This window comes from Equus przewalskii, chromosome 1, assembly GCF_037783145.1.
Source record: "Equus przewalskii isolate Varuska chromosome 1, EquPr2, whole genome shotgun sequence".
Taxonomy (NCBI): Eukaryota; Metazoa; Chordata; class Mammalia; order Perissodactyla; family Equidae; genus Equus; species Equus przewalskii.
In genome coordinates this window covers 10,019,213-10,042,331 of record NC_091831.1, presented here as the reverse complement: position 1 = coordinate 10,042,331, position 23,119 = coordinate 10,019,213, and the positions used below count along the sequence as shown (strand labels likewise).

Genomic DNA, 23,119 nt, shown 5'->3' with positions numbered 1-23,119 from the left:
AGAGCCAGAGAACCTGGGATTATGTTCTGGCTCCAGACTTAACCAATAGGGTGATAACGGGCAAGTCCCCTTTCTTCTCAGAGCCTCGGTTTCCTCATCTGTAGAACAGGAGGATGAAAATAGTCGCCTGAGAGTTTGTCCTGGGGACTGAGTGGCACACACTTGTGCAAGCACAAAGTGATGGCAGCTTGGTAGCCACATTCCTGAGGGACGCATGTGCTGCCACCTGCCCAGACCTGCCTGGCTCTGTAATGTAAGCAACTCACATGTCCTTTGTGCACTTCCCTCTCCTGGACACTCTGGAGATCATCTTAGGACTTGAGTTGGTCAATATATGGCTAAGTAAGTCGGAGAAATACTATCTTAACTCAATTCAAGTCGACTCGACTCAAGTTTTCTCTGAACTGGAAACAGTTATGAAAGTAGCCCATGGTCCATATTTCCAAAATCTCAGAGCCCTCCACCAGGCTTAGTAGAAACTGACCTCTAAGGAAAAGGAGACAATGAAACAAACTTCCCTCTTTGTGATTGGATCTGTGAGAATCAGCCTCCAGCTCTTTTAGGAAAGGACGAGTTTGATATGGCACCATCCAGTGTAACATTTTTCCAAGAGTTGGAAAAAACCTTAGAGATTGTTCTAGACATGAAGACACAAGCGGGCAGCCCATGGGCCAGTTTTGACCCATGGATGGGTTTTGATTCAGACAAGAGAGTTTTGCCTAGGTGACGTTCAATTTTTTTTTTAATTTCACATTTTGAAAATGAGAGATTTCATATAAAAGTCCGGATTTCAAGTTTTGATGGAAAAACCAAAGGATGGGAAATACTAGCATGAATTTTGGCAGGGCACCAACTGTCTAGAGTTGATCAGGGAAGGGCTCCCCTTTATTTGGGCATGTACTGTCTGGTTTCCTCGTGGCCCATGCGAACTAGTTCTGGGCCTGGAGGCATCTCCATTTGGCTGCTTGGTGCTTCTCAAACTTTAATGTGTGTATAAGTCACCTGGAGATCTTGTTAAAATGCAGGTTCTGATTCAGGAAGTCTGGGGTGGGTCCTGAGAGTCTCATTTCTAACAAAGTGGTGCAGATGCTGCTGGTCCACGGACTGCCCTTCAGATGCAGCAGCTGAAGCTCAGAGATGCAAAGGGACTTGTCCAAGCTCACATGCTTGGTTACCCAAAGAGCAGAGTCTAGAACCCGGGTCTCTTGGGTCCCAGACCCATGTACCAACTTCCCCATTATTTGTTCTCTTAGCTTAATGAAACACAGAACAAGAAATCAAATAGGAACAGAACATAATCAAATATGAACATGGCTGGGGCATAATTTGAAAACAGTGATTTTTTAAAAACTTCTTTACCAACAAACTTGATTGACATGAATGGTATTTAATTACAATTTTCTTTAATTTGTAGGAACTGTTTGACAGTTCCTACCTCAGTTTCAGCCACAGAGTTGGTTCTTACACCCGATTACAAGTTTTCTCTTGATTTGTCCTCTTCGTACCTATCTAAGGGGTATTGCTGTGTTGAAGTCCTACCTAGATAGTACAATTTTACTGTTTGTCCAGGAGTCACTTGGCTGAATTAATCCCTTGGAAAATTGACTAGAAGCCAGCAATAGATGAGGAGGGCCTCTACGCAGCCAAGTTGAGGTCCCAACATTCAAGCCCAAGTAAAGCATTGAATACACACGGGCGTGGTCCACCGAGCCTGTTGTTCTTACTTTCTATGCACTCATAACAATTGGCCATCTAGTCTCCCTACTGACTGTGTATTATGAGAGACTACAGATTGGGGAGGGGGTGAGGAACTGGGAGGGGGAGACCTCATACAAGAGCCACATATACAATGGCAGGAAATGCTAACAGATAGTCTGACAGCCGCAGAAGTGTTCAGAAACCCATTAAATGTCACCACACTTTCTAAATGTGGTGACATGGAGCAAAAATGCCCACTGACCTCGATATCCTTTGAGACCCCTCTCTATGACAACCCTGAACAAAAACGTTTTTTTCCTAATGAGCCTGAATCATGGAGGTTAAAATATTATCAATAGCTTTTGTTTAAAAGGACAGGGAAGTGTTTCATTTCAAGAAAGTTTTAATTTATAACATTCACACGTTTTTAATTTGGGTACTTTACCTTTTACTCAGGAGGGTGGGAAATAACTAGTCCTCACACTTGAATTTTCCAACAACGAAGCCTGATAGATGAGATCATAGGAAAGGCAGAACTGTGTATAATCAGAAAATAAATACTGACTGTCCTGTTTATGTCATATTCAGGCATGATTTCCACTTTGGCAGAAGTGACTCCTTCACCCGGTAATGCCCTCTGCTGACTGCAAATGTAGGCAAATGGGACAACAAGATCACCTCTGTCATGCCACCAGGGCCAAGACTAGACAGCTTTGGGGATGGTGTGCTGTCAGATTGTCATTGTCCATGAGCAGAGCACCTAGTCTGGGCCAGACCTCGTGCCAAGCAGGAGGTAGTTTGGGGGCAGTGAGGAAGATAGAGAGGGGATCTCCCTGGCCAGGTCGGACCACCTGTCGTAGGTTCTCGTAGCATCACACATCTCTCCTTCATTGTTCTTGTCACAACTGCAGTTTTACAGAGCAGGAACCATATCTGATTTGTTGGTTGTTTTGCTCTAGCATCTAGCACCGCGCCTGCCACAGAGTAGATGAATGAATCAAGATTTGATTAAGTAAAGGAAGTCTATGGTTTCTACGCCCCAGGAACAGAGAAAAGAAAACAAGTTAACTATAAGACAATTATTTTTGCCATTTGTCAGGTTTTGACCAATTGCCTTTTCTTATTTCCAGAATCTTTGAGTATTGCTGTAGCCACTTCAACAGGTAATTTTGATGTTATTTTGGGTTCCATTCATCTTGCTTGCTATAAATGTTTTTATTTGATTTTTCAGTGAGCTCATTAAACAACTATTTATGCCCTGAGCAAATGTTTAGATTGTTTAGAGTTTTTAAGTATGCTTGTATTGACCTGACTCACAAAAGCAACCTCTAGGTCCCCTGATGGTGAGTGAATTCTAGGCAACCCAGCTAAATGCATGGGCCAAAGGCAAAATTAGTTCAGCCAGTTCAGCCAAACATAAGCAATGAGTCATTCACTGGACTGACTGACAGTCTAACCATCCATGGGGAGAGTTTCTCCTGGAGACCAACCACCATGTGGGTGCTGCCAGAATGGTGGAGTGTCAAGCTATGGCTTTTACTGACCCTCCCTGACATTCAACCAGTATTCAGTGAGGATGGCTCTGTGCTGAGGCGGTAAGAGATGCAGAGTGGATCAAGGTAATACGTAGCTCTCCTCTTGTACCATAGATTTTGAGTGACGCTGGTTGGAATTATCCACGGAGTTCCTGATATTACTCAGGTTCAAGAACTCTACAAATAGAGTATTGGAGGTTTATTTTAGGGGAGAGGACAGTAAAGAGGGTGCTCTCCCCTACTCTAGGTGCTGAAGCAATCAAGAAATCAAATATGAGAGTCAACACCAAAATATGGCCTTTATTACTGATAAAGCTAGGTTGGAGGACAATGCTAAGTACAAGAGAAAAATGGACTTGCCATTCTCTCTTTTCCCTCAGTCTAGATCTTGGGACAGCCCACCTAGGGAAAGTTCCAGTCTGCAGAGCTCACCCTTTCCTGGGTCAGCGCCTCCCATCCATTTGAGGAAAGGAGGGAGGGCCAGGGAAAGCATGTCCCCCATTTACAGAATCCTTGTTAGATGGGCCCCATACAGTGGGGAAACTTGGACCAATGAGTGTTGCCCTTTGGCTAGGTAATCTCCACCTCCAAGGGGAGAAGTGAAGGGTGGGCAAGAGGAGTGAAGACCCGAGGAGCAGAAGGGCAGCCTGGAGGCAATGGAGGATCTGGAGATACCCTGCCATAGCCCCAGCTGGGAAAGCAGGAAGACAGGACAAGGCAGTCACCCTGATCTATGATGGCCAGCTTCATGTCTCCTGTGTCTTATAGAAACATGTGTGTCTGATATGGCTGTCTTATTGCTGCCTTGTTATTTTGTTCATCTGCAGCTTCAATCTCAACTGCTGTGACCTCCATACCAGGTAAAACACTGTCTACTGTCCCATTAAGTGCCTCTTCTTGGAGGTCCACTTATCGGTCTAGGCTGTTCCATGAAAATGTTGTCCCCAACACAGCCTCAGTAAAAACAGAAACCCAGGAGTCCTCTGCACTGGTATTGAAGTTTCTTCTTCTCTTTTTCTGTAGATATCTCTCCAACCTCAGCAGAGGCAATCTCTCCATCTGGTAAAGGTTCTCTTATTGTCCTGTTTAAATTAATGAGACCAGCTTCTCACTTGTCATGTTCTATTTAGAAAATGAGCCTACTCCATGACCATTTTGACTACAAAGTAAACCTCAGTAAGAAGACACATGGAAGTGTCCTTTCTCTCATTTTCTCATTTTTAAGTGTCCTATTTTCTTTGCTCATACACAGATGTATCTTCAACCTCAGCAGAAGTGGACACCCCCTCTGGTAATGTTTTCTGCCTGTCACATTTCTTAAGTTAAATATAATCAACTCTCCTTCTTTCTGTTGGACGAATGAACATATGTACTGAATAATTTGTCTATGGTATAAGCCCCAATGTAAACAGAAGTCCTAGCATCCTTTCACAGAATTTAAGGTTCATGTTCTCTTTATTCATCCATAGACACAGGACTGGTCCCTCCACTAGGAACACCTTCTGCGTGTAGCGCTAGTCTTAATCAGATGTGCCCAAGGGAGGTGCGGGCTGGGGGCCCACACTTCCACCTGCTTGGCGCTGTGTGTTACGTTTCAGGTGATGCTTTGACTCATCTAGTACACCCAGTGAACGTGCTAGAGAACTGGGTTGTGCTAGTGTTGGTTCTACCCATTTGCTCTTCCATTTTCTACCACACGGCTATTCAAACCACAACATTCCATTCTCCTTTTAGCTGACATTTGAGTTTTATCCTTCTTTGTTTGCAGATACAATTCTCACTTCAGGTGAAGAGCCTTCTTCACCAGGTATGCTCTCTGCTCCTTGCAGTAATCCCGATTAGCAACTTTCTGAGAAATTCCCGGCCCAGCAAGAATTTACACACCGAGAGTAAACACTTCCTGTTTCCGCAGGAGAGGTCAAGGGAGAAGAGAGGAGAGGAGAGGTCAGGGAGGCCAGCTCAACTCCAGGGAAGCTCCAGGCCACTCCCCCAGGAGTGGCTGTGATTCTGGACACAGTGAAGGCAGATGTGGGCACAGGATAAATAGGATAAAATAGCATCAAATGTCAACCCTGGAGGATACCTTAGACGTGACCTACACCCACAATTCTCAGATATTAGTGTGCAAGCGAACAGCCTGGAGAACTTGCTAAAAAGCAGATTTGGATTCAGGGGCTCCAGGAGGAGCCTGAATTCTGTATTTCCCACAAGCTCCCACGTGATGACCACGCTGCTAGTCATGGGCCACATTTGAGGAATGAGGCACTAAACCACTGCCCTTGTTTTGTAGGAAAATGAGGCCCAGAGAAAGAGGACAATTGCTTAAGGTCACTGTCTTAGTCAGCTAGGGCTGACATAACAAACTACCAAAGATTGTGTGACTTCAACAACAGAAATTTATTTTCTCACAGTTCTGGAGACTGGAAGTCCAAGATCAAGGTGCCAGTAGGATCAGTGGTGAGGGCTCTTCCCTTGATTTGGAGACGGCCACCTTCTCATTGTGTGCTCACAGGGCCTTTCCTTAGTGTGTGTACACTGGTAAAGAGAGAGAAAGAGAGCGCCCTGGTGTCTCTTCTTATAAGGGTACTAATCCTATCGGATCGGAGCCTTCCCTTATGACCTCAGGCCCCATCTCCAAAAACAGTCACACTGGGGGTTAGGGCTTCAATAAGCAAATTTTGAGGGGGCACAATTCAGTCCATAATAGTCACAGAGCTGGAGCAAGGCAAAGTTGGGGCTCTTGGCTCCTGTCCAAGGTCCTTTCTACTCTCAGGCTTTGCTGACGAGTCTACCTGTGTGACTCCTTCAAACCCATCTGACAATGATCTCTTCAGTAACAAGGCCTTTGCTTTCTTCTATTTCATTTATTTTCTTTGTTTTCAAGTCCTGATTATTTTGAAGATGTGTGGGGTCAAACTCAGTGAAACCAAAGTTTAGGACATTCTTTCCACTTACATTTAGTTATTGTTTTCCTCTCTCCCTCCTTCCCTATCTCCCTTCCTCCCTTCATCCCTCATTCCTCACTTCCTTCTTTCCCTGCCCCACCATGACTCCACTTTTGGCAGACGATTTCTTGTCCTGTACTTCCTGTTGGCTCTTGACATTGCACAAGGCAAGCTTTTCTTTGTAGCCCTGGTTGATGGTAACACACATATTGTGTGGCACTCACACATTTTACTTCCTTTAGGAAAGCACGACAACTAAAATCACTTCCTGCCTCTTGGAGTGTGAGGACGGATGTGATGGCCATTAAACCATTATCTTCCCTCCCACTGATCCCTGATTCACTCCATCGAGCCCAGAGTGAATGTGACTCCCACATCTTATGCTCCTGACAAGCAGAGTGGTGCAGAAAGAGTGTATACCTTGGGGGCCTCACAGGTTTGAACTGTGGATACCTGGGCATGTTACACAAGCCCTCCCAGTCTCCGCTTCTCCATCTCTAAAACAGTGATAGTATTTACCTGGCCCAGTTGTAAGGATTAGAGATGTAAATTATATGACACATTGTAGATGCCCAAAATGGGAATTGTTGTTAATCTACCTTGCGAAAAGCCAACTTCTCATTCACAATTTTACCCCTGAATATGTAACTTCACACAATAAATAAGCAGGGTTGATTCTGTTATAGGCAGCTTATGGAACAATCTTGTTTTCGTAAACTTATAGTCTACAGCATAAAATTTCAGTGAAGTCAAATTTTAAGCCTTTCTTTTAACTGGGAAAAACATTTTTTTTTGGCAGCCACAGATCTGATTTCAACAAAAGTGACACCATCACCTGGTAATGATCATATCCTGTTGCCAGATTACAGTAGTTTAATTTTGCAGTAATTTATATAACCATACTCAATCATAAAGGTCGTTGTTACTTTTCCCACTTGCTTCCCTCTATACATTATCTTATGGAATTAGACCTCTCAGGTATGATCTTGCTCTTCTCTAGAAAATATTTCTGAGGAATCTGACTTGATTTTCTTCATTTCATTCTCAGCCCCTGTAAAAATTTTTCCTATAAAATCTAATGCTTTCATATTCTTCCTTTGAAAAATTCAGCATATGTGTAAAGCTTCTTTATTGACCATTTAATAAATTATTTTATTTTTGGAGAATAAACAGGACACAACACCACTTGTTACATTTTGATGCCAAGAAAACAAAACTTAACAAACAGTATTTCTGCACCCAAACCAAAGTAGAAACTTAAACAAAAGCATTAATGTCTAAAATTAGAGAAAACGGAGCTGGCCCCGTGGCCAAGTGGTTAAGTTCGCGCGCTCTGCTTCGGCGGCCCAGGGTTTCGTTGGTTCGGATCCTGAGCACAGACATGGCACTGCTCATCAGGCCACGGTGAGGTGGCATCCCACATGCCACAACTAGAAGGACCCACAACTAAAATATACAACTATGTACTGGGGGGATTTGGGGAGAAAAAGCAGAAAGAAAAAAGAAGATTGGCAACAGTTGTTAGCTCAGGTGCCAATCTTTAAAAAAATAAATAAAATAGAATAAATTAGAGAAAAGGTTTGATTCTTTTTCAGCTTTGAATATAAATATGTGACTTTGAGGGTTCAGATTTTTTAAGCTCAGTTTTTCTTTTTTACAGTTACCATTTCAGTCCGTGAGGAAATGGTCCCTTTACCTGGTAATTTTTCTTTCTAAGCACTAAAATTATCATATTGTTATTAATACTGTTAGGATCATATTTCTTCTTCATTCAAATTCCCTACTGTTTACAGAAAACTTCTAAGAGTTTATAGGTATATATGTGCAGACACAGATGTGTGTGCACACCACACACACCTTTGTGGGTAGGAAGCCTCAAATTCACCTTCCAAGACCTCACTCTGAAGATATTTGCCTTTATTCACAGTTTAAACAAGCATGGTTACCTTGCTTCCAGTGTCACAGCAACAAATTAGATGAGGAGATAGAAACCATCCTAGACCAGGATGTTGCAGTCGTGAGAAGCTGAAGCCAGTGGTGTTTATTAACGTTCACTAAGCATCTTCCATGTGCCAACCAGTGCAGGAAATTGAAAAACAGTCACAAGTGACCAATTTATGTGAAGACAAATCGTTTTACACACATCTGTGGGTGTGGCACCACCAACATAATATTGGTTTTATTTTTTTTTTACCATTTTTACTTCTTAAGTCACCTTTTTTGAAGTATAATTATATACAATAAATTGCACAGATCTATGAGTTTTGTCTAATGTATACAACTGTGTGACCACCACCACGATCAGGATAGAAAGCATTTCCATCACCCCAGAAAGTTCGCTCATGCCCGTTTGTAGTAAATCCCTCCCACCTCCCCCAGCAGCCACTGCTCTGCTTCTGTCACTGTAGTTTAGATTTGTTTTTCTAGAATCTCATATAAATGGAATCAAATAATATGTGCTCTTTTCTGTCTGCCTTCTTTTGCTTAATAAATTGTTTTTGAGATATCTCCATGTGGTTCCATATACTGGTAATCTGTTCCTTTGTTTGCTTAGTAATATTCCATTGTGGGGATATACTACAATTTATTTACCCATTTTCCTGTGGATGGAAATTTGGATTGTTTCCAGTTTTTGTTTATTGCTGAGAATTCTCCTATGTACAAATCTTTTTTTATTGAGTTCATAATGGTTTACATCAATGTGAGATTTCAGTTGTACATTATTTCTTGACTGTCCCCACACAGGTTATCCCCTTCATTCCCTGTGACCTTCCCGACCCCCCTGCCCCTGGTAACCACTGAACTGTTTTCTTTGTTCACGTATTTGTTCATATTCCACATATGAATGAAATCATCTGGTGTTTGTCTTTCTCAGTCTGGCTTATTTTACTTAGCATAATTCCCTCTAGGTCCTTCCATGTTGTTGCAAATGGGGCGATATTGTCTTTTTTCTTAGCTGAGTAGTATTCCATTGTACATATATGTATACCACATCTTCTTTAGCCAATCATCAGTCAGTGGGAACTTGGATTGTTTCCATGTCTTGGCTATTGTGAATAGTGTTGTGATGAACATAGGGGTGCATATGTCACTTTGGATCATTGATTTCAAGTTGTTTGGGTAGATACCCAGTAGTGGGATAGCTGGGTCATATGGTATTTCTACTTTTAGTTTTCTGAGGAATCTCCATACTGTTTTCCATAATGGCTGCACCAGTTTGCATTCCCACCAGCAGTGTGTGAGTGTTCACTTTTCTCCACATCCTCTTCAACATTTGTTGTTTTTTGTCTTGGTAAATATAGCCATTCTGACTAGTGTAAGGTGATATCTCATTGTAGTTTTGATTTGGATTTCCCTAATGATTAGTGATGAGCATCTTTTCATGTGTCTGTTGGCCATCTGTATATCTTTCTTTGAAAAATGTCTGTTCATATCCTCTGCCCCTTTTTTGACCAGGTTGTTTTGTTTTTTGTTGAGTTGCATGAGTTCTTTATATACTTTGGATATCAACTCCTTGTCTGATAAATGATTTTCAAATATTTTCTCCCAGTTGGTGGGCTATCTTTCCATTTTGTTGATGATTTCCTTTGCTTTGAAGAAGCTTTTTAGTCTGATGTACTCCCATTTGTTAACTTTTTCTTTTGTTTCTCTGACCCCAGTAGACGCAGTATTCAAAAAGATGTGGCTAAGACCAATGTCAAAGAGTGTCCTACCTATATTTTCTTCTAGGATTTTTATGGTTTCAGTTCTTACGTTCAAATCTTTAATCCATTTAGAGCTAATTTTTGTGTATGGTGCAAGATAATAATCTACTTTCATTCTTTTGCATGTGGCTGTCCAGTTTCCCCAACACCATTTATTGAAGAGACTTTCCTTTCTCCATTGTATGTTCTTGGCTCCTTTGTCAAAGATTAACTGTCCATAGATGTGTGGTTTTATTTCTGGGCTTTCTATCCTGATCCATTGATGTGTTTTTGTGCTGCTTGTCTATTTTTATACCAGTACCATGCTGTTTTGATTACTATAGCTTAGCTTTGTAGTGTGTTTTGAAGACAGGGATTGTGATGCCTCCAGCTTTGTTCTTTTTTCTCAGGATTGCTTTGGCTATTTGGGGTCTTTTGTTGTTCCATATAAATTTTTGGATTCTTTGTTCCATTTCTATGAAGAATGTCATTGGGATTCTCATTGGGATTGCACTGAATCTGTAGATTGCTTTAGGTAGTATGGACATGTTGACTATGTTTATTCTTCTGACCCATGAACATGGAATATTTTCCCGTTTCTTTATGTCTTCTTCAATTTCTTTCAATAATGTCTTATAGTTTTCAGTGTACAGGTCTTATCCTCTTTGGTTAAGTTTATTCCTAGCTATTTTATTCTTTTCGTTGCAATTGTAAATGGGATTGTATTCTTAATTTCTTTTTCTGCTAGTCCATTGTTATTGTATAGGAGTGCAACTGATTTTTAAAAATGATTTTGTACCCTGCAACTTTGCTGTAGTTGTTGATTATTTCTAGTAGTTTTCTGGTGGATTCTTTAGGGTTTTCTATATATAGAATCACATCATCTGCAAATAATGAAAGTTTCACTTCTTCCTTTCCAATTTGAATTCCTTTTATTTCTCTTTCTTGCCTAATTGCTCTGGCCAAAACCTCCAGTACTATGTTGAATAGGAGTGGCGAGAGTAGGCATCCTTGTCTTGTTCTGGTTCTCAGAGGGATGGCGTTCAGTTTCTCACCATTAAGTATGATGTTGGCTATGGGTTTGTCATATATGACCTTTATTACGTTGAGGTACTTTTCTTCAATATCCATTTTACTGAGAGTTTTTATCATAAATGGATGTTGGATCTTGTCAAATGCTTTCTCCACATCTGTTGAGATGATCATGTGATTTTCATTCCTCATTTCATTGATTAGTGTATCACATTGATTGATTTGTGGATGTTGAACCATCCCTGTGTCCCTGTAATGAATCCCACTTGATCGTTGCGTATGATTCTTTTAATATATTGCTGTGTTCAGTTTGCCAATATTTTGTTGAGGATTTTTGCATCTAAGTTCACCAGTGATCTTGGCCTGTAGTTTTCCTTCTTCATGTTGTCCTTGTCTGGTTTTGGTATCAGGGTAATGTTGGCTTTAAAGAATGTGTTAGGAAGCGTTCCATCTTTTTCAATTTTTCTGAATAGTTTGAGAAGGATAGGTACTAAATCTTCTTTGACTGTTTAGTAGAATTCTCCAGAGAAGCTATCTGGCCCTGGACTTTATTTTTTGGGAGGTTTTTGATTACTATTTCAATCTCTGTACTTGTGATCGGTCTACTCAGATTCTCTGTTTCTTCTTGATTCAGTTTTGGGATGTTGTATGAGTCTAGGAATTCATCCATTTCTTCTAGGTTATCAAATTTGTGGGCATATAGTTTTTCATAGTATTCTCTTATAATCCCTTGTACTTCTGCAGTATCTGTTGTAATTTCTCCTCTTTCAATTCTAATTTTATGTTTTTGTTGATTGCTGAGAATTCTGCTATGTACAACTCTTTCTGTGGACATGTGTTTTTCATTTATCTTGAATTAAACACCTGGGAATGGAATAGCTAGGTTACATAATGTAGGGGTTTTTTTTATTATTGAGATTAATTGACGTATAACATTATATTAGTTTCAGGTATACAATATTTGTATATGTTATGAAATGATCACCACAATTAATCTAGTTAACATCTGTCACCATACATAGTTACAATGATTTTTTCTTGTGATGGGACTTTTTAAGATCTACTCTCTTAGTAGCTTTTTAGTACGTAATACAGTATTATTAACTATGGTCACCCTGCTGTGCATTATATCCCCAGGACTTATTTATTTTATAACTGGAAGTTTGTACCTATAATAGAGTTTTTACATTTAAAATGTTGGCTTTTATTCATCAAGAGTAAAAGAAATTTCATTGGATAGATTTTGTTTGATGAGTCAGGGCAGTGTCTCACTTTAGAACAGTCGTCTTCCAAAGATTTGGGGGTTTGCCTGGTTTTGTTTTTTCTTTTGGTTCTTAGTATTTTCGTTTAAAGATTAAGTTCTTAGGTATCTGAGAAATTAGGCTGCCCATAATGGCCATTCCTTGAGGGTTTCAGTTAACGAAGGTTTTACTTTTTATGAAAGACTGAGCGTAACTGAGTGTGGAGGAAGGGAGGATTAGAGAGAAAGAAAGAGAAAGAGAGAGAGGAACGGTAGGTGGAGGGAGGGAGAGAAAGAGACACAGAGAACAATAAAACCAGACAGCACTCATTCCAGTGTTATTTTTTTGTGTCGCAAATACCCAGTGACGCCCTGAGATGCGATGGGCGGTGGGGACCTGATGTCGAGCTCTTCCCACCTGACGGAGTCTCCCTCTTGCTCCTGCAGACCGGCCCCTGCGCCTGGCTGGCGGGCACAGTGGCTGCGAGGGCCGGGTGGAGGTCCGGCACCAGGGCGTGTGGGGGACAGTGTGCGACGACCACTGGAACATCAAGAACGCCCGCGTCGTGTGCCGTCTCCTGGGCTGCGGCCTCGCGCTGGGCGCCCCGGGGCGCAGCCGCTTCGGCCCGGGCCGAGGGCCCATCCTGCTGGACGACGTGCGCTGCGCGGGCACCGAGGACACGCTGGAGCGCTGCGCCCACCTGGGCTGGGCGCGACACAACTGCCGCCACGGGGAGGACGCGGGCGTGATCTGCGCAGGTATCCGGCTGCCCCTCGATGCCCCCCGGCCCTGTGTCCCCCAGGCTCCCTCCCTTCTTTTCTCTCCAAGCGTTCCTAAGGTCAAAATTCACCACCCCAAGGAATATCACGTTAGCCAAAGGGCCAGATTCTAGGATAGCAAGGACATATTTGTTATACAAACGTTGTGGCAAATATTTTTATGGTACAGGTTTGGGGGTTCATTAATCAGTTTTGTCTAATTCCAATTGAGGGCAATACTTGTTCCAAAATATAGCTGAAAGATTATGAGGTCAAAGGAAGGAGTGACAGTGTAATAAAATGAGTCAGGACGTAGAACTTGCTGTTATCCATCAGACTGCAATTTTTGTCCCCTTTTCAGTCACTAACAAGGGAATCAAGGGACAGTCCTTAACCTGGCCCTCAGAAGTCAGAACCCTACAGTGTCCAGGTTCCCCTTGTGTCCCTTTCATCCCAGATTTGGCCTATACCTTTCCTGGAATATTTTTTATTTTTACCCACTATCTGTCCTGTCATTTTGACTTCCATAGGTTGACCCCCTTCTGTGTAGAGTAGTACTTCCTTATATTTGTCCTAAATTTACCTACATAAATCTCCAAGAGTTAAGGAATTCTAACATCCAGTGAACAAGTCTGAGATCACCGTGTCTGTTCCATTCTTAGTTTTTTACAGTTTAATTAGTGGAATCATTGCTGTTGCTTTTACCTTTATGTGGGAGTTACTCTTGTGTCGCATAGAAATGGGACCCAAATAGAAAAGCTATCAGAGTCCCTTTAAGACAAACATTAATCCTGAAGAAGCCACGTACTATGAGTCTGTCTGGGTGGTGAGGTTCTTATCTTCCAGATTCTCACATATATCGTGTCTATTCGCAGCTCCATCCATTCCTCATGCTCTTGGGGGGGGTCCACTGTAAATGGTATTCATTTCCAGTTCGTGAATTATATACCAAGGGATTTCCTTTTCATGGGGTACGATCCTTTTCATTGGGTACAGTGTCCAAAGGACCAGTGGTCTGGGGCCAAGAGAGAATCCGGCTGGGCGTGCTTCCTGGCCTGGGCACTGGCCCTACGTTACTGTCCTGCCTTCCTTCTGGGTTGGGGAGGCCTTTGATAGCCACAAACTGCATATTTATTTCCCAGCCTGAGGTTCCACAAATGTCGTGTGTGTGGTAAGAGACACCAGCCAGAGGTCATACATGTGATAGTGTTTACAACCTGCAAAGCCGCCTATTTTCTATTCTCTTGCTCCAGCAGGTCCTGGTGTTGATGACATCTGTATTCTCAACGCTACTGCACACATGCCAGAATCCCTCCCTCAGCCCATCAGGAGGCCCTGGGCTCTCCTTTCCTTTGCGTTGCCCTGGAGTCTTTTAATGTCATGTGCTCCAGCTTTAATAGCTGAATCAAATGAGCCCATTTCCCTGCAGTTCATGTCTACTGCTGGCTACATCATCCTCTTCCAGTGTTTCTACACGCTGACATTTGCTTTTCATCATTCTCCCCTCACCAGGTCCAGCTGACTCTGTCGTACCCAAGGACAATGGTAAAGTCTTCTCCCCTTCTGGGACTACGGAAAGGGCGAGTTAAGAGAGTAGCTGTCTAGAGAAGAAATAGGGGGCGGGGAGGAGTGGGGGACCAGCTTCTGTGCCTCCATTGAGATCTCTGTGTCTCCATCAACTCACTGGGCTTTACAGGGTTGGAGAAGAAGCCCCTTTACACCCTTCCCCTTCACTTCCACTCTCTTTCCAACCTACCTCTCATATGAAAGCCCTGATAGATACCTCTTCAGGCTCAGGTGTTCTCAACATGTGAAATGAGCTGTCCTTTAACTCCTTAGCTGAGGCTCTGACTCACGGTCCATGGGACATGTGCTGTGGGTAGGAGTCCCCATGGATATGGTGTGACTTTTGGAAAAGGGAGGATATAAATAAAGTCAATGAAAGTCAAGTCAAGGGTGGAGGGTGATGAGAGCTGAGCCAGCCCCAACCCGTGGCACTGTCCATGGTATTTTCATAAAGTAAACATACACCCACACCCCGGACCTACACGTCCAGTGTACCAGGTTCTCTTTGTGAGGATCTCCTCCATTCTCCCCCTTCTGCAGCCCAGCTCTCCTGCTTACCTCACCTCTTCCAAGTCATCATTGACCGGGGCTATCTCCGAAGGCTGGGCTACTCGTCGTGGGACATCTACTTAAATGATAAGCTGTGTCGCCCCCGAGTCACAGGGCGCTACCTGATCTTCAACATTCCCTATGGCCACTGTGGCACCGTCAGACAGGTAAGAAACCGACAAGGTGGTCATACTCTTCTGTAGATGGAGGCCAAAGAGATTGGTTTGGAAAAGTCAGCTGCCTGTTAAAAAGCTGGATAGGGACAGAAGAAAGGCACAAGCATGACTTTGTTTCTGAGTTTGATGAGACCTGGAGCAGCTCACTAATTTGTCTGACACTTTCCTTCCTTTTGGGAATTTGGGATACATACTGAGTTTGGAATACATAGTAACAAGTGTTGAGGGCTGCTGGACTGATGGATGGGTAAATGGATGGATGGATGGATGGATGGTAGGTATTCTCATAGCTCCAAAATCAAAGCATTTTTCACAACATGCTTCTTTATTCAGTGTTAGCACACATGTACCATGTCCAGGCTGTGGCGCTGGGCGTAGGGGAGGACAGATGATCTGTCTGTCTGTCTGACTGCTATATGTCTAACCATGTTGCTAGCTATATTTCCCAACTAGAAAGCAAGTATCTAGGGCATTTATATATAATGAAATGAAAATGCTTAGTTCATTTTCCTTAACCACCTGCTTATTTCACAAAAATGATGTCATTTAAGTTGGTAGGAAACAAGTATACCAAAGATATAGGAAGAGTGTATAACCATGACATCATTTTTCTCAGTACAATTTAACAATGTAACATTTTCCAAAACAAGGTCCCGTGCTATTCCTCTGTTCTTTGGCATCCATGTTTAGGCACACACAGAAAACACTTGGCATTGTTGGGCATTGAATTCATTCAAACAGTCTACCTGATATCAAATAACCACTTCAACTCCACACTTCGCATTTTGTCCACTTGGTTGTGCAGACCATGGTCATTCTTATCCTTTTTGCTCTGAAATTTTAGTTTTTACCTCAGAGATTTCTGTCCCAGGAGCCATGCTGGAAACCCCCTTGTATCTGGAAAGCGGGCAGCCCCTGGAAGCTTCTGGGCCATCAGAGAGGACACTCAGATATCCTCTCTGGCCCTGGCTGGCCCAGCTCCCCCAGCAAGCCTAGTGTGCTGACCACAGTGCTGGGGCCAGAGGACACAGCAGGTCAGGAACTACTTTGAGTGACTGCCTGTCCCAGGCCATCCACATTGAAAACACTGCCTCAAAAAGGTCATATTTCAGTCAGTGAACAAGCAACCTACTAGGTGCTGATGGCACAGCAGCCAAAAGACAGACAAGGCCCCTGCTCTGTGGCTCCTATGAAGAAAGGGAAACAGACACCGAACAAAGGCACAAATGAGAAGCATTTTATAGAGAAAAGGTTAAGAAGACAATAAAACAGGGGAGGGGATAGGAAAGGATTTGGGGTAGAAGGAAGGCCACTGTGAATAGAGCAGTCAAGGAGCTGAGACCTGAATGAGGAGATGGAGCCAGTAGAGATGGACAGGAGCGCTCCATGCGAGAGGTCAGCCAGCAGAGGCCCAAGGCAGCAGCAAGCTTGGAGGGCTTGAGGAGGAGACTGGCGGCCTGTGAGGACCAGAGGCCCAAGGTCAGATTGGAAGGGGGAAGATCATGTGATCACGGAGTTTAGTTTTTCTTCCAAGCTGTACATTCTCAATGAGTGTCACATGGAAGAAAGATATTGGTTTTTAGGGGCAAAAAAGAAAGATCTTTCTTTATGGATAAAACACAGAGATACACACAAAACATCTATAGCATGTTTGTTGTACAAAAATTTCATAATGGGGGCTAGAAAGGGGCTGGATGAATAGGAAAGAAAATGCATAAAAAGGCTCCTTAGGACGGCCATAACGGAAAAAGTTTGAGAAGCACTGGTCTAAGCTGACAGGGCAGTCCTTGGAGGGTACCAAGGCAGAATGTCACAGGATCTGAATCACACAAGCGAGGCTTCCTTGAACAAGTACCCACAGGCAGGCTGACTCTCTGGGCTACAGGAGGGAGACTGCCAGAGGCAGAGGCCCCCTACTCATCAGCACCCCTTTAGCCCCTTCAAGTCATGAAGGAGCAAGCTAAGAGCAAAGGTCAGCAGGGCTGGGTCCACAGCTCATGAGGAACCAGAACTGGTCTGGGGTCAAGAGCAGGGAGGAGCCAGAAGAGAGGATGAGAGCTGCAGTCAGGGGTGGTCTGTGGTTGCCTGAGAACACTATGGGCTGAGGGAGTGGAGTGTGTGGAGGAATTTGGCAGCCAGCATTGGCCTCCCACCCCACCTTGTATACCACAGTTTGGCCCTCACAGGAGGGAGAAGGGAGTCCAAGCTCACACACCAGGGGCTGCCTGCATGTACTCCAAACTCCAAGAAGCACGGACATAAGGTCACCCCATTATGGCATTAGGTATCACAGAAGTCTGGTCCAAGGCCTCCTGCCCTCCAGCTTGTCAGAGGGTGTGAAGAAGAGGTCTCTGCTTGTGAAGGAAGGTGACTGTTAGGGAGCCAGGATCACTACCCAGCAACTCTCCTCTCATCCTCCCAGGAAAGCCTCGGTGCCCTCAGCTACTCCAACTCCATCAGAGGCCGAATACAGGGCCACCCTGGCCGAGTCATTGTGCGGCACAAGGTGCCTCAGCTGAAGTTCACCTGCAGAGTGGACGGCCCATCTGAGGTTGAAATCATTCCTGGGGCTGATGTCCCAAGGGAAGGTGCCAGCTATGATGTGTCCATATCGTTCCTCGAGTTACCCATGTCCCAGCATGTGGGGAGCATGGGGCCATACTACGCCAGCCAGAGGAAAGAGGTCTTCCTCGAGGCCACACTCCACAGCCCAGATCCCAGCCTCAGGCTCTTTGTGGACACCTGTGTGGCTTCTCCAGATCCCCATGATTTCACAGCTGTCAAGTACGATTTGATCCGGCAAGGGTAAGGAAAATGGAAGGCCCTCTCGGGTTGACTGTTATATTCCTGTGGCATTCCTTTGGGGGACTTGTGGCTTCTCAACTGGAAGTCTTAAATCATAACATTGTGTGAAAGAGTCCTGCCCCAGAGGCAGAGTTGGGGCTCTCACCAACCCTCTGATCCCAGTTGGGACAAATAGTTATAGGAAGTCTGGACAACTTCCCTTGAATTCCCACAGAGTCCTGGGCAGAGCCCTTGCTGTCCCATCCCACCCTTTCATACCCAAGCCTCCCTTACCTTTGAGTTGTATGACTTTATTACACTTCCCATTGGTAGTTCAGGCCCTCAGGGCATTTGGCCTACATTGATGGGCTGGTGGTTTATCCCAGGCTAAACTCTTATAGTGGCGAGATTTATTCTGGCTCCTTTGGTTAAACAAAGGATTTGCCAACCTGGAACTTTGGCAAGTTGTTTGCCTTTATAGTTCTCTTGTCACCAGACAAGGGCAGAATGCTTATGGATGGGCAATTGGCAACCAGAGCAAAAACAACAGAAACCCATCATTTACTGATGGTGGTGAGAGCCACACAAGAAGCATCATTGTGGTACCTGTTCCCAAAAGCCAGAGGAGGGGCAAGACAAAGCACCTTCCACAGGTGGTATGAGCTATGATGTGAGAGTGCACAGACGTGGCAGTAAACTGCACTGAGTTGCAGGGTGAGAAAACTCTCCCTTTCAATTCTCCATACAAATATATCAAGGAAAGAGGCACAGTTTGGTACAAGTTTTTTCTTCTACTTGCTTTAGATTTACTTTGCTCTTCTATCTCTAGTTTCCTAGGTGGAGGCTTAGATTATTGATTTTAGATCTTTTTTCTTTTCTAATACATGCATTTTAATGCTACACATTTCTCTCTAAACACAGCTTTACCTGCATCCCACAAATTTTGGTAAATTGTGTATTCATTTTCACTTAGTTTAAAATATTTTTAAATTTCTCTTGAGACTTTTTCTTTGGCCTATGGGTTACCTAGAAGTGTATTGTTTAATTTCCAAATATTTATGAATTTTTCATCCACCTTTCTGTGATTAGTTTCTAGTTTAATTCCATTGTGATCTGAGGATGTATTTTCTGTGATTTCTGTTCGTTTAAATTTGTTAAGGTGTGGTTTATGGTCCAGAATGTGGTCTATCTCAGTGAATGTTCCATGTGGGCTTGAGAAGAATGTATTCTTCTATTGTTGGATGGAGTGTTCTATAAATGTCAATTAGGTTTAGCTGATTGATAGTGCTATTTAGGTCATCTATGTCCTTTCTGATTTTATGCCTGCTGGATCTGTCAATTAATGATAGAGGACTGTTGAAATCTCCAACTATAGTGATGGATTTGTGGATTTCTCTTTGCAGTTCTCAGTTTTTGTCTCATATATTTAGACGCTCTGTTGTTTGGTGCATATACTTAAAGATTGTTATGTCTTCTTGAAGACATAAAGATTGTTATGTCTTCTTTGTTATTATATACCCTCTTCATTCCTAATAATTATCCTGGCTCTGAAGTCTGTTTTGTCTAAAATTATTGTAGCTATTCCAGCTTTCTTTTGATTAGTATTGGAATAGTAAATCTTTCTCTATCCCTTTACTTTTAACTTATCTATGTCTTTTATCTTTAAAGTGGATTTCTTATAGACAACATATAGTTGGGTCTTGGTTTTGTTTCTTGTTTTTTTAATCTACTCTGGCAGTCTCTGTCTTTAAATTGGTATATGTAGACCATTCACATTTAAAGTGACTAAGAATGCAGTTGGCTTAAAACCTACCATCTTCATAACTGTTTTCTACTTGTTGCATTTGTTCTTTGTTTCTAACTCTCTTTTTGTTGCCTTCTCTGGTTTTAATAGAGCATTTTATATGCTGGTTTTAATTGAGCACTTTATATTATTCCATTTTATATCCTCTCTTGATGTATCAGTTATACTTCTTTCCTTAACTTTTTCAGTGATTGCACTAGGGTTTACAAAATATATTTTAAAATAATCTAAGTTCACCTTCAAATAATACAACCACCACCTTTAATCTCCCCTTTTGACAAAACAGAGTAGGCTTCTGAAGGCCACAGCTCTAACTAGAATGTAATTACCTTGTTTTGTTTTTATTTTTATTTTAGAGTTTCCTTCTATTTCTAGCCAGGAATAGTGTTTCTTCCACTCACGGTATTATTATAAAGTTTCTTTATAAAAGAAAGAGTGGGTAGTGTGAAGAACTCCATTTGGAATTCAGAGGTTTGGGTCCAAGCCTGATTATTTGAGTCAGAGTGAATTCCTACCATGCTTTAAGTTAATCCTTTTGGCCTGGGGTTTTCTTCCCATCAGGTGCATCAAAGACAATACCTATGTTAACCTGCACTCCAGCCAGAAGAACACGGCCCAGTTCAAGTTCAATGCCTTCAGCTTTCTCAACAGCTACGATGTGGTCTACCTGCAATGTAAGGTCGCTGTGTGCAAAGTAGGGGTCCACTCCTCTCGCTGCTCCCAGGGCTGTGCAGGGCGGAGTGAGAGGGATGCAGGCCCCATGGAGACCATGGAAGAACAGACTGAGCATTTCCAAATGGTGGGGCCACTGGAAATCCACAAAAGAACTGAGCAGAGCAAGACCCTTGTGTGATTTGTGTGATTTCTCCAATTTCCACATGAATCTGTTAGAAATCAGAAGCTGTCTGTTTCTTTTCAGTAAAGTAATAAGTTTGACAAAGTTGTCTATTTAGAGACAGGATAAAAGAAATAGCCAAAGAGGTTCTCTCTGAGGTTTGTTGCTAAATAAGTCTCGACTACTAAGTTTCTAAGGCAATCACTCTCTTTGCAGGCTGGAAATGCATTTTCTAATTCTTCGCTATCAAGAACTGGATCATTGTCTTAAACTCCACAAAATGTTAACAGAGCTCTCTCTCTATACCACATTTCCAACTTAATTTTTTTAAATTGACTCTGTAGTGTTCAGATGCTAGTAGATGGGTGTTTTTTGTTTCTGTCCCTCTGGTGGTGTGAGAATTTGTTTTTAGATCTTGCCAAGAGTCTTATAAAAATAAATTAAATACCTGTCAGAAAGCCACTGCTCTTTTTTCTTTTAACTCTAATAAATGGTCAGTTAAATCAAACAAGTCATTTATTCATTTACTCACAGTCATTTGCACCAAACAAGCTTTGTTTGTCTGTTTCAAAGGGAAGAAATTGGACCCTGGCTTTGTTGGGTTGGGTTACAGCTTGCAAATGAAGAGTCTGAAACGTCATCACAGGAACCACTCGTGTCTGCTTTCTGAGCTACCATGATCTCAGTCTGTTTCCCAGACCCTCAAAGCGTTTTAGGAAAGCTGAAAAGTACACAAGGAAAGATTAGCATATTCCCACTTCCTCCCCAAAATGAGGGCAGCACCCACTTTATCTAATCTCTTTTTATCTTAACCGAGAGCGGCCTGTGCTAAGTTCAGTAACCTCAAAATTGTCTCCAAAGAGACAGACTTGAACATAGATAGTAGCAATATTTAAACTGAGTCCTCAACTCAAAGAAATTGTTCCTGTCTTTGTCAAGAAATAGCGTGTACAAGATAAGAAAACAGTATTGTTAAGTCTCCAGGGAGTGGGGCAGTGTTTGGTGGAGACTGGGAGCCAGCCCCGCAGTCCTGAGAGACGAAAATCTGACAACCCAGGGACAGGCATTGCCTCCCAAGGGGAGCATCTCAGTTTCATTACAAACATGTCATTCATTGACAATGGTCTTAGTAAAAATGTGATACTGACCTTTGTTTTTATGAAGTTCCCTGCTTCTATATAGTAGAAATTGATGAAATGCAATTACTGGTCAGTTGGGTGAAGACGGCATCTTTAAATCAAAAGTTCGGGCCGTCCTGGTGGCACAGCGGTTAAGTTCGCATGTTCCGCTTCCCGGCAGCCCAGGGGTTGCCGGTTCGGATCCTGGGTGCGGACACAGCACTGTTTGGCACACCATGCTGTGGTAGCCATCCCACATAGAAACTAGAGGAAGCTGTTAGCTCAGGGTCAGTCTTCCTCAGTGAAAAGAGGAGGACTGGCAGTAGTTAGCTCAGGGCTAATCTTCCTCAAAAAAAAAAAAAATTCTAAATCAAAAGTTAATCATTTGAAACTGAGTAGCTTCATCTTCAATCACGTGAAAAAATGATTTTAGCATCTGGTGTTTATTTCATGCAAGTAGTTCAAATAAATAAAGGAGTTTTTCCAAGTAACTATGAGCTGATAGTTTCTACTTTCACAAGTTCCTCGGCCCATTAACTGTACCCATCCATGAAGAGGTAGGAGGCTAAACAGCTTGCAAAATCTAGCATTTTATGAATTTTAACAAATCCGTAATGTGAAAAGTGTTGATGATGACAGGACTGGAATTTTAAGAATAAATAACGGTCCAATGAACTTCCACATCAGGTTCTCTGGGTGTAGTTCAACAGGTGGGAGCCCGGAAGCTGCCCTTTCTGAAAACACTCCAGGTGATTCTTAGGAATGCTGACGTTTGAAAGCCATGGACACTGTTCAGCATCCCATGCCCCATAGATCAAAATGCACTTAACCGGGAGACACCTGGAAACACCAATGGTCTAGAGAAAAAAGCCCCAAGAGAAGCCTGCTCTCTCTAGCCAAAGGATCAGCAAAGGGGCAGCCTAGCAAGACAGCAAATTTTTAGACAATAACTGCCCAGCTCCAAACACTGTGGGTAAAACTGCAGCCCCAGCCCCAGGCAGCCAGCAAAGGTAAAGTGGGGAGCCTAGACTTCCACTCGCCCCTAGCACTCCTTACATCCCCCCTTGCCTCCCCAGGGTGATGTCAGAGAAGGCAGAATGGGGAGCTGGGACTTTCATCACCTCTGGGCAGTAAGCAGGGCCTCCTCTGCGAGGAGTGGAAATCAGTTGGGGAGACTGGACCTCCACCCCCTCCCGCAGGTCCCAGGCAGCCCTTTGAGTCTGCTCTGGGGTGGTGTCAGAGGAGGCCTAGTAGAGAGCCGGGGCTTGTACCCACCCAGACAGAGGTAAGGAGGAGGTGACTCCACCTTCCTGGGAGGAGGGCAGCAGAGCCATGTGGGTAGCCTGGGTTCTACCCTGCTCAGCAGTAATGAGGTGACCCTCGTCATCTTGACTG

General features: G+C 43.1%; 1 protein-coding gene across 1 annotated transcript in view; it reads left to right on the top strand.

Moving 5' to 3' along the window:
• The window catches only part of LOC103560229 (scavenger receptor cysteine-rich domain-containing protein DMBT1), an 83,586-nt gene extending 62,317 nt beyond the window's left edge, over positions 1-21,269 (top strand). The window contains exons 34-44 of the mRNA XM_070631907.1: positions 2,829-2,861; positions 4,061-4,093; positions 4,257-4,295; positions 4,486-4,524; positions 6,978-7,016; positions 7,839-7,877; positions 12,581-12,892; positions 14,405-14,437; positions 14,999-15,174; positions 17,606-17,988; positions 20,333-21,269. Coding sequence (XP_070488008.1) covers positions 2,829-2,861; positions 4,061-4,093; positions 4,257-4,295; positions 4,486-4,524; positions 6,978-7,016; positions 7,839-7,877; positions 12,581-12,892; positions 14,405-14,437; positions 14,999-15,174; positions 17,606-17,988; positions 20,333-20,624 — 1,418 coding nt within the window. The 3' untranslated portion in view covers positions 20,625-21,269. The remainder of the gene's footprint in view (positions 1-2,828; positions 2,862-4,060; positions 4,094-4,256; positions 4,296-4,485; positions 4,525-6,977; positions 7,017-7,838; positions 7,878-12,580; positions 12,893-14,404; positions 14,438-14,998; positions 15,175-17,605; positions 17,989-20,332) is intronic.
• The last annotated feature ends 1,850 nt before the right edge of the window (positions 21,270-23,119 follow it).